Source organism: Myotis lucifugus, unplaced genomic scaffold (assembly GCF_000147115.1).
Source record: "Myotis lucifugus unplaced genomic scaffold, Myoluc2.0 scaffold_383, whole genome shotgun sequence".
Lineage (NCBI taxonomy): Eukaryota > Metazoa > Chordata > Mammalia > Chiroptera > Vespertilionidae > Myotis > Myotis lucifugus.
The window spans coordinates 180,031-190,685 of NW_005871431.1; the positions used below are offsets into that span (position 1 = coordinate 180,031).

The following is a 10,655-nucleotide window of genomic DNA, read 5'->3' on the forward strand; positions in this document are numbered from 1 at the left end:
TCCAGCCCCCTCCCTTGCTGCATGTCCCCCTCAGGTTTAGTGGTTTGAGCAGCAGACTCTGCAGTGGCGTGTGAAGCGCTCCTTAGTGGCACCCACAGACCCCTGGTTCTCCAAGCAGTGGTACATGGTGAGCGGGCTGGGCCAGGTGGTCGGGCCAGGCCAGGCCAGAGCCCTACTAACTCTAGCCCCCACCTGGCATAGAACAACAAGATGCAGCCGGATCTAAACATCCTGAAAGTCTGGAACCAGGGGCTGTCAGGCCAGGGCATCGTGGTCTCTGTCCTGGACGATGGCATTGAGAAGGACCACCCAGACCTCTGGGCCAACTATGTGAGCTTGAGTTGAACTGGGGCGGGGGCTGCCCCTCCTCCCCCGGTCCCATGGCCTGCTCCAACCCCCTCACATCCCCACCTTACCCTTAGGATCCCCTGGCCAGCTATGACTTCAACGACTATGACCCAGACCCCCAACCACGATACACTCCCAGTGATGAGAACCGGTGAGCCTGGGGGTCTGGGGGTGGCCCTTGTGCCCTGTGCGGGCCAGGTGAGCTGTGACAGACACTCCTCTCTGCCCTGACACCAGGCACGGGACTCGCTGTGCTGGGGAAGTAGCAGCCATAGCTAACAACAGGTTCTGTGGTACAGGTGTCGCCTACAACGCCCGAATTGGAGGTACTCCGATGCGCCAAGGATAGGGGCTGGATGAGGTGGCACTGGGTGGCTGGTAACACCAGGGAGATTTGGCAGGTCAACCAGGGGAGGAAACTTCTTGGTGCCCTCACCTTTGTTGCTTAGACTCGGGGTGTGGAGAGCTGAGCCTGCACAGATGCCTCCACCCCCAGGAGCAGAGAGAGGGGCTGGCTAGGGTGTTTGGAGCTGGCCTGGATGGGTGAGGGCGCCGGCAGGGCTGTCTGCAGAGGACCGACAGCTGCCTGTGCAGGCGTGCGCATGCTGGATGGCACCATTACTGATGTCATTGAGGCCCAGTCACTGAGCCTGCAGCCGCAGCACATCCACATCTACAGTGCCAGCTGGGGCCCCGAGGACGATGGCCAAACGGTGGACGGTCCAGGCATCCTCACCCGAGAAGCTTTCAGGCGTGGCGTCACCAAAGTGAGCAGGATCTAGGGTTTTGGAGGGCCTGTGCCTGCATGAAAGGCTGACACCCCCACCCCCTGTCCTGTCCCCATCTGCAGGGCCGAGGTGGGCTAGGCACGCTCTTCATCTGGGCGTCTGGCAATGGCGGCCTGCACTATGACAACTGCAACTGTGACGGCTACACCAACAGCATCCACACTCTCTCTGTGGGCAGCACCACGCAGCAGGGCCATGTGCCTTGGTACAGTGAAGCCTGCGCCTCCACTCTCACCACCACCTACAGCAGTGGCCTTGTCACCGACCCCCAAATTGTGAGTGGACCCCTTCACCATGCTCACTCTGTCTGGCCCAGCCTGGTCCCCTCACCTTCCCTCTTGTCTCCCCACCTTCCCTCCAGTCCCCATGTCTTCCCTCCTATCCTCCCAACTTCCCTCCAGCCCCCTCTACCCCAGTCCCTGCCTTCCCTCCTATCCCCCCCATTCCCTCACCTTCTCTCCTGTTCCCCCACCTTCCCTCCTGGGTCCCCATCCTCCCTCCTGTCCCCCCACATTCTTTCCTTTCCCTTCTGCTCCCTTATCTTCCTTCCTCTCAGGGATTGCTCCTGCGGTGCTGGAACATAGACATGGGTCCCAGGCCCCATCCCACTGTTGCCACTTCACACACCCTGGCCTGTGCTTCTGGGGTGTGGACCTGGGCAGTGCTCAGGCCCCTTGTCTGGCGTAACGCTCTGCAGTGCCTTCTTGAGTCCCTGGTTCCATGTGAACAAGGGCTGGGTTTTCAGGTGCACCGGGCCCCCGAGTCCCCATCTCTGCCCCCAGGTCACCACGGACCTGTACCACCAGTGCACCGACAAGCATACAGGCACCTCGGCCTCTGCCCCACTGGCTGCGGGCATAATCGCTCTGGCTCTGGAGGCCAAGTAGGTGACAGTGGGGACCCTACTACCACCCTGGCCCCCCAGTTGTGGCCCCAGCTTACTCCCTCACCTCCCCCAGCCCTTTCTTGACATGGAGGGACATGCAGCACTTGGTGGTTCGTGCATCCAGGCAGGCACACCTTCAGGCTGAGGACTGGAGGACCAATGGCGTGGGGCGTCAAGGTACTGCCTGGCCCGGTGGGGGTGGGGACACCGTGCCCACAGAGTGAGTGACGGGCCCCCCCCACACACAGTGAGCCACCACTATGGCTATGGGTTGCTGGATGCTGGGCTGCTGGTAGACTTGGCTCGCACATGGCTGCCCACACAGCCCCAGAAGAAATGTGCCATTCGAGTCCTCCGCAAACCCACGTGAGCACTCTCCTCGGTCCCAGCCACTGTGCATTACCTGCCACCTCCCCATTCCTCCCACAACACCGTCACATCCCCAGCCCTCTCCCACACCTGTCATTAACACCCAGGCAGACACTTGGGAGGCAGGCCCTGAGGCCTCAGTAAATCCTGGAGGTGGGCCCCATGATCTGAGCCCAGACCCTGCCTGCTGGCCGCCCATCCCCCCCCAGCAGGCCAGCAGGAAGGGCCCTGATGCCCCATGCCACCCATAGCCCCATCCTGGCGCTGATGCACATGAGAAAGAAAGTGTCGGCCTGTGCTGGCCGTGCCAACTACATCCGCTCACTGGAGCATGTGCAGGTGCAGCTGTCACTGTCCTACAGCCGCCGGGGGGACCTGGAGATCTCGCTCACCAGCCCCATGGGCACCCGCTCCACACTCGTGGCCATCAGGTCAGGGTCGGGGGACCTGCCCTAGGGGTCCACACAGGGAGGGACAAGTGCACTTTGGAGTCAGGCGTGGCCTGCGCAGGGGTGACCAGTCCTGTGAGGGCCTCTTCTGCAGGCAGCACTTGGCATTGCAGTCAGACACTTGCTGTGGCTCAGTGGCCCCTTCATGACTATAGTCATCCACCCTTTTACCCCACCCCCACCTGTCTGTCCCAGACCCTTCGACGTCAGCGGCCAAGGCTATAACAAGTGGATCTTTATGTCCACCCACTTCTGGGATGAGGACCCGCAGGGCTTGTGGACCCTGGGCCTGGAGAACAAGGGCTTCTATTTCAACACGGGTGAGAGGCAGGCACAGGCTGGAAACTCTGAGGCCTGCCTGAGTTACCCCACTGCAGTGGGGCTCCCAGTGATCTTGCATAGTAGAAATAGGCAATCAGTTATCATCCCACAATGGCTGCTGGGGGCCGGGCACTATCTGAGTCTGCAGCTTCAGGGTGGGGTAGGGATGACTGGGGAGTGGGGTTCCAAAGTGGCAGGATGAGGCCACCAATAGTTTCTTCCCCTTATCCCTGTGTTCACCATGACCCCTGCCCAGGGACGCTGTACCGCTACACACTGCTGCTCTATGGGACAGCTGAGGATATGACAGTGCGGCCTCCAGGCCCCCAGGTGACCAGCAGCGCGTGTGTGCAGCGGGACACAGAGGGGCTGTGCCAGGGTGAGTGCCCAGTGAGGCATGGCCCTGCTGGCAGTGTGCGTGTGCGGCCCAGGAAGGGTAGGTGGACCAGGGCTGCATGCCTCAGCCTCACCTCCATGTCTACATCCTGGGCCACCTCTGCCTCTCCCACTGCCCATCGCAGTACTTCAGTCACACCCAGAAGGCAATGACTTCAGTTACACCCAGAAGGCAATGACTGCTGGGTCTGGGTGCCCAGTCACAGTCATGCCACTTCTGCTACACCTGCTGTGGCGGCTCCTTGCTCAACCGCATCGCCTGCTGCCCACCATACATACTGGATGAGCATGGGGGCTCCTGCTCAGGGCCTGTCCCCCACAAAGGCCACCCCCAGCCCACTGGAACAACCCACCACTGCCACAGAGGCCACAGCCCGGCTGATCGTGGCCTTTGGGAAACCCCTCCTCTGTAGCATCCTCTCCGTGGGCTGCCTGCTCCCCTGTGTAGCCCCCCACCCAGTGCTGGAAGCCACTCCCATCACCAACTGCTGGCTGGACCCCGGAGACATCCCACCTTGGCTTAGGTCTCTGGTGGGGACTACTGCCCTGCTCCCTTGTCCCAGATCAGTGTGTGTGTGTGTGTTTGGGATGAAGGTGGGGTGGGATTGGGCAGAGGCCAGGCCACAATGGTGACCAACATCCCTTCTCTGCCCCAGAATCTGGGGGGAGGGGAGGGAGAGCCAGTGACATTATCCAGAGTCTCAGGGACCATGTCTGAGCTCAGAGTTTGCAATAAAGGCTTAATAGGAGGTGCCAAGTCTCTGGTATCCTTTGGGGCACACCCAGGCCCCCCAACCCCCAGCCATGGTTGGGTGTCCCCTGTGCCCTGTTTGAAGATCACCTTCCCTGGCCATCAGCCCCTGGGGGACCCAGCAACCACAGAGAAAAGAGAGTCAGTCTGGGGCCCAGAGACCCCAGCTGTGGGGGTGGGAATGGGTGGGGGTTTCTAGTGATACCCACATGCTTTCTTTGACAAGCTTCTAGGAACCAGCCCACATTCCCCCTTCCATCTGGTTGACACAACTAGCAGAAGAGGGTCTACGAGCTTCCAATAATTACACTCCATTTCCGGGGGGGAAAAAATTACACTCCATTTCCTGAAGGTCATCGGGAAGCTGAGGGAATTATGGGCTGGAGGTACATTGCTCTCATCCCCCTACGGCCCCGACTTCCCCATTTGTAAAGTGGGCCTCCCACCTCTCTGGAACAGAAAGAGGATCTTGAGGTGTGGGAGTGAGAAAAGGGGTACAGAGTGAGCTATTAAATGCCCCCTCCTCTATCCTCACACACCAATGGGGTGGGGACACATTTGTCCCGATTTTCAGAGCGGGGAGGGGCTTCCATGAGGAAGTGAAAAGGGGGCCTATGCCCTCGACTATGGGGCTTCACTCAGGCTCCAAGGGGGCAGGTCTCGCCTGTTGTAGGAGCCCATTGGCCCCAGAAACCACCCCCTTTTGTGGCACTGGGAACCTGGGAATTTGTTCTGCTACTGGGCTCAGATGCCCAACTGTAGGCCTTGAAGGGAAGAAGGCTCTGTTGAGGGCTTTGCAGCTGGGCAGTGAGAGGCTGATGCTTCAGCACTTGGGACCAGACACTGTCCCCTGAGCTAAGTTTGTCTGGAGGAGGAGACATGGGTGCCCAGATGGGCCCACCAGAAGTGGGTGGCCAGCAAGGGAGGAGAGAGCCTCATCTCCCTCCCTCATCCTCTCTAGCTGCCGTCCTAGTCGTGCCCACACACCCAGAATCTTACCCCACTCAGTCCCTATCTCTGGATTGAGGGCTGAAGGTAAGCCCAGCCCTGTCAGGGCTAGTCTGTGTGTCCAGGGGCACCTGGCTTCTCTCTCAGAGCCTCTGTAGCCTCACCTGTGCCACAGCACCAATAGCGCCTCTCTCACCAAATGCAAGGATCGCAAGAGGCAGTTTTCCTGCCTGGCACACGGTAAGCACCCAAAATGCACCAACTTGGGGCAGCCGTTGGGCAGTTCCACAGACATTAAACACAGTTACCAAATGAACCAGCAATTCCGCTTGCAGGTACATAGCCAGGAAAACTGAAGTCCACACACAAACCTGTGTAAGCGTGTTCACAACGGCCAAAAGATGGAAACAACCCAAGTGTCCATCAGCAGATGAACAGATAAACGCATGGTCTCTCCACACCCTGGAACATTACTCAACCCTGAAAATGAGTGAAGCAGAGACACTCACTACAACATGGGTGGACTTTGGAACCACGATGCTCAACAGTAAGAGAAGCCAGACACCCAAGGCCACATAGTCTGTGATTCCATTTATGTGAAATATCCAGAACAGGCAAATCCACAGAGACAGGAAATGGATTAGTGGAGGGTAGAGGGGAGTGACTGCTAATAGGCTTCGTTTTGGGGTGATGCAAATGTTCTAGAATTAGACTGTGGTGATGGTTACACAAATATATATATATATTCGCAAACCACAGAATTGTAGTCTTTAAACAAGTGGACTTATGGCATGTAACTTACATTCAATAAAGCTGCTTAAAAAAATACAAAAATCTCCCTATGCTCTGAGCCTGTCTATTCTAGCCGGTCCAGCACCACCCATAGAGGAGGGGGTTTTAGAGATCAGAGTGGAGACCTGGACCCAGATCCAGCAGGCGAGTTGCTGGCGTATGTCCTGCGTCCCTGGCCACCTCGCTGGTAATTGGCATAGCTAGCATTCACTGAAGGCCTCTGTGCGCAGGGCCTCCTTGTGTGGATAGGAACTTTTTTCTCAGGACAGCCACGTGGGTTGGGGGTTGTGTCCCCCTTTTGCAGAAAACTGGGCCTCGGACGCTTTGTTATGCAAGGAGAGAAGCCGGGATTGGACCCCACACCCACCCCTTGAGTTTCCAGTCCGGAGAGGTTGAGGTCTCCTGTTCTCTGATTTTGGTCCAGCTACAGCTCCTTTCGGATCACACCAGGTCGCTCGCGGGCGCGGCCTCTTTAAGAGGGGGCGTGACCTCATGACGAGCAGGGGGGCCGGAGGAGGAGGAGGCCGGAAGTTCGCCTCAGGACTTGGAGGGCGGGGCCACACTCCGACCGGAAGCAGAACTGTCGGTTCAGAGCCGCTCTCAGCTCCGGGTGCGTGCCCAGGTGAGGAGACGTAGGCACTGTTTCAGCAGGGAAACTGAGGCAGAGGTGGAGCTAGACACTGAAGGGGCGGGGCGATCCCGGAGGGGCGGGGCCGGGCAGTTGGAACAGCCTAGGGGCAAAGGCCGGGAGGTGGACGCCCTCGTGACGCTCCGTTCTCTCGCCTGCAGGGATGGGCTCCAAGGCCAAGAAGCGCGTGGTGCTGCCCACTCGCCCGGCGCCCCCCACGACGGAGCAGATCCTGGAGGACGTGCGGGGGGCGCCCGCCGAGGACCCAGTCTTCACTGCCCTGGCCCCGGAAGGTAGGGGGAGCCCAGGACCCGCAGGCCTGCAGGGGAGAGGCCGCCCCAAGACTCCAGCAGCGAGATGCGCGGCGGGTGGGAGGGTGGGTGTAGGAGGTCCGTTGAAACCGTGGAATTTATTTTTATTTTTTTAAAAATATATTTCTATTGATTTCAGAGAGGAAGGGAGAGGGAGAGAGGGAGAAACATCAATGATGAGAGAGATCCTGCACACCCCCAAATGGGGATCGAACCAGCAACCCAGGCATGTGCCCTTGACCAAATGGAACCCAAGACTCTTCAGTCCGCAGGCCGACGCTCTATCCATTGAGCCACACCGGCTAGGGCGAAACCGTGGGATTTAGAGCAGAGACTGGCATGATCCTTACCCTCTGGAGCCCTCTCTTCTCATTGTAAAGTGGGGCGCGTCTTCAGAAGGGCGTCTCAGGCCTGGGTCCGCAGCCAGATCCTGCCCACCGCCTGTTCTGGTAAGGCCAGGAAGCTAAGATTGGCGCTTACGCTTTTAAGAGATTATTTTGTGATAAGTGTAAATGGTACGAAGTTCAGATTTGTGTCGGTAAAGTTGTGTTGGTGCACAGCCATGCCTGTTTGTGGATGAATGAAGCTGGCTGCTTTCAGGACATAATGGCAGAGTTGAGTAGTCAGGACAGACTGACTGGCTCTGCAAAGCCAAAACTATGTATTTGTGGGAAAAGTTGCTCAGTCCCTTGTGGAGAAGATGATAACAGGTCAGTGACGAATGGCTTTGGCCTACAGTTGTTGGGTGAATTGTGTACTGGTCCATGAAGTTTGCCTATTCATTCAACAAACCTTCATTAAGAACCTATTATGGCCCTGGCCAGTATATTTCAGTGGTTAGAGCTTTGGCCCGTGCATCAAAGGGTCTTGGGTTCGATTCCCAGTTAAGGCCACGTACCTTGGTTGCAGGTTCAATCCCCAGCCCCAGTCGGGGCGCGTGCAGGAGGAAACCAATCGATGTGTCTCTCTCACATCAATGTTTCTCTCTCTCCCCTGTCTCCCCCTCACCTCCCTTCCACTCTCTCTAAAAAATCCTCGGACCAGTTGGGTGTGGCTCAGAAGTTGAGCATTGACCCAGGAACCAAGAGGTCACCAGTTTGATTCCCGGTCAGGGCACATGCCCAGGTTGCGGGCTCGATCCCCAGGGTGAGGCCTGCAGGAGAGCCAATCAATGATTGTCTCTCATCATTGATGTTTCTGTCTCTCTTTCCTCTCCCTTCCTCTCTCTCAAATCAATAAAATATTTTTTTTTAAAGAAAGGAGCTAAATTTATTTTAAACAAATATCCTCAGATGAGGATTAACAAAAAAAAAAAGCAAAAATAAAACAAACAAAAATAAGAACTTACGTGCCAGGTTCTGTTCTAAGCATTGGGCTGAACAGGTGAACAAAAGAGATGACAGTGCCTTCCCTCAGGCCATTAGGACCAAGATAGTACACACGGGTCTTGTGGGCAATATGAAGTGAGAAATGCTATGGGAACCATTTTTAAAAATTAAATAATAGTAAACAAATTTCAGTTCTTTGTTCCATGTAGCACATTTCAGGTGCCCAAGAGGCATCTGTGGCTGCTGCTATATTGGGCAGCTCAGATGGAGGACTTTCCCATCACCAGGAATGTTCTGTTGAATGGGCAGTCCTAGGAAAATAAGCCAGATTTATCTCCAGCCTGGGTCATCTGAGGTTTCTTGAGCCCCAACTTAAGAATTATTGGCATAAAAGGGGACATCTGTAATATTTTCAACAATAAAGGTAAAAAAAAAAAAAGAATCATGGACAGGTCCGCCAGCATTTGGAGGGTGGGGAAACTGAGGCACAAGCAGTGCTGGGGTCGCTCAAGGGAGAGGTGCTTCCCCTGCAGGACCGTGTTTTTATTAGGACCACACTTAATCTTTACGTGCACTGTCTGGCATTTCCACCTTATTTCTAAAGCAGGTGGGAAAAAGTGATTAATAAATACCAGAGTTTGTAGGGTCTGTGCTAGACATTTGGCCTGCAGGGGTGTGACAGCAGACAGCCACCAAGCATGGCAGGTGGCATTGTTCCCATTCAAACGGGCCCAGGCAGAGCGGAGAGGACCCGGATATGTCTCTGGGTGACGCTGAAGCTGTGCTTTTTCTGCCCTGCTCCCTCAACCCCCCTCCACCCCACCTCCTTCGGCTGGGCACACTGTTAGGAAGTGGGGTCACCTGGAGACTTGTGTCCACATCTTCCTGTTGTTATGGCCTCCTGACTGTGTCAGATTTTGCAAGATTACAGGGCCATGGGATAGTTTTTCGGGGGGCAGGAGGTTGCATCTGAGGCTTTAAGAATAGGAATGAGAGCTAGCCTGCTTAGCGGTTCCATTGTGGGGTCAGTGCCTTTTACAGGAATGGTACCCACCCCCAGGCAGGGCCTCTTCCGTGACCAGAAGGGGTGGTAAATTGAAGCTTCTCTCAGCCCCCTCTCTGAGCAGTGGTCTGTGTTCTTTCCCCAGACTCCCCAGGCTCCTCCCGGAGGGCTGAGAATCCTGAGGCCCAGCAGGAGCAGCTCTACCAGCAGAGCCGGGCCTATGTGGCCACCAACCAGCGGCTGAGACAAGCAGGTGATGAGCTAAGACAAAGGTGTGAGGACCTTTGGCAAGCTGGCCAGGAGCTGGAGCAGGACGTCGTCCAGGTGAAGCAGGTGGCACTGTCAGGGGCCTCAACCACCTTCTCAGGCTGAACTGACCCTTGGGCTCGCCTGAGCATGCAGTCCCTGGATAGTGCACCCCATGGCCTCCTGTCACATCGACATGGGCCCCTGGGTCCCAGAAACAGATTCTGGGCTCTCTGTTTCGTGGCTAAGCCTGCCTTGGTATCCGGAGACCCCAGGGGACAGAGCCTGCCCGGTGTGTGGTTGCAGCAGGACCAGTGGAGAGTGAGGGGCACACCTGCCTCAGCCGGGCACAGGCCCGTTACCGAGGGTCAGGACAGGCTTTGTGGATGCCACTCACCCCCAGGCTTCTCTTCTGGGGCCTGATTGCTGTCAGCCTGGACTTGGTTTGGGGCCTCAGGACCCATCCTCCCTTCCCTTCCTTTGGTAACCCTGCTCACTGATCACCCATTAAACTGAGCCTGTCTTTATATGAACTGTGGGGCCCCCAGAGGTTCCAGAAGACAATGGGGGTTCTGTCCTTTCTCACTTTGGTGGCTGTGGCCATGTGAGGAGAGATTGCCTAGTAGGGCCCAGCTCTGAGATGGGGCCTCCAGTGGCGCTGAGCACCTCAATCTAAGGCATGGGCCTCCAGTGGCGCTGAGCACCTCAATCTAAGGCATGGGCCCTAAGGTAGCACTTGTGCAACCGGTTCATGGTTGGGATGCAGGACCAACCTGTTGGCTGTGGAATCCATCAGATGGGATGCTGGCCTGGGCTCCCAAGATAGAACAGGCTGGTCAGTTATTACTTGCCTGGAGCCCTCATCCGGTCACCTCCGTCCTGGCAGACCAAGCCGTCATGGGTGTCCCCAAGAAGTCCCTCAGATGAAATCCCCACTGCCACCAGCCTTCTGGACAGTACCTCTGTGAGCCACTCTTTTCCAGGTTTCCCATGAGCTTAGGGAAGCACCTGGACAAACAAGGCAAGTTCTTGACACGGGTGACCCAGCATCTCTTTGTTCTGGAAGAAGGGGTGCCTGCTTAAACGTGAAA

General features: G+C 56.7%; 2 protein-coding genes across 4 annotated transcripts in view; both read left to right on the plus strand.

Moving 5' to 3' along the window:
• Positions 1 to 5,725, plus strand: part of PCSK4 (proprotein convertase subtilisin/kexin type 4) — an 8,164-nt gene extending 2,439 nt beyond the window's left edge. The window contains 13 exon segments of the mRNA XM_014467167.2: positions 35 to 127; positions 202 to 330; positions 423 to 499; positions 586 to 674; positions 943 to 1,115; positions 1,199 to 1,411; positions 1,919 to 2,019; positions 2,096 to 2,199; positions 2,271 to 2,388; positions 2,643 to 2,822; positions 3,036 to 3,160; positions 3,418 to 3,540; positions 5,592 to 5,725. Coding sequence (XP_014322653.2) covers positions 35 to 127; positions 202 to 330; positions 423 to 499; positions 586 to 674; positions 943 to 1,115; positions 1,199 to 1,411; positions 1,919 to 2,019; positions 2,096 to 2,199; positions 2,271 to 2,388; positions 2,643 to 2,822; positions 3,036 to 3,160; positions 3,418 to 3,540; positions 5,592 to 5,599 — 1,533 coding nt within the window. The 3' untranslated portion in view covers positions 5,600 to 5,725.
• An 856-nt stretch (positions 5,726 to 6,581) lies between these two features.
• On the plus strand, positions 6,582 to 10,097 carry CUNH19orf25 (chromosome unknown C19orf25 homolog). Of its 3 annotated transcripts, none has more exons than XM_006101781.3 (3): positions 6,582 to 6,670; positions 6,838 to 6,969; positions 9,464 to 10,097. In XM_006101781.3, the coding sequence occupies exons 2-3, from the start codon at positions 6,840 to 6,842 to the stop codon at positions 9,688 to 9,690; spliced, it is 357 nt and encodes a 118-aa protein (XP_006101843.1). In that variant the 5' UTR covers positions 6,582 to 6,670; positions 6,838 to 6,839; the 3' UTR covers positions 9,691 to 10,097. The 3 variants fall into 3 exon arrangements, with proteins under 3 accessions (XP_006101843.1, XP_023599036.1, XP_014322700.1); XM_023743268.1 differs by having other exon boundaries at positions 6,605 to 6,658; XM_014467214.2 differs by having other exon boundaries at positions 6,617 to 6,680.
• The last annotated feature ends 558 nt before the right edge of the window (positions 10,098 to 10,655 follow it).

Coding starts and splice junctions, on each gene's coding strand:
- CUNH19orf25 (XM_006101781.3), top strand. CDS start 6,840: ATGGGCTCCAAGGCCAAGAAGCGCGTGGTGCTGCCCACTCGCCCGGCG. Junction 6,970..9,463: donor CACTGCCCTGGCCCCGGAAG/GTAGGGGGAGCC, acceptor TTCTTTCCCCAG/ACTCCCCAGGCTCCTCCCGG.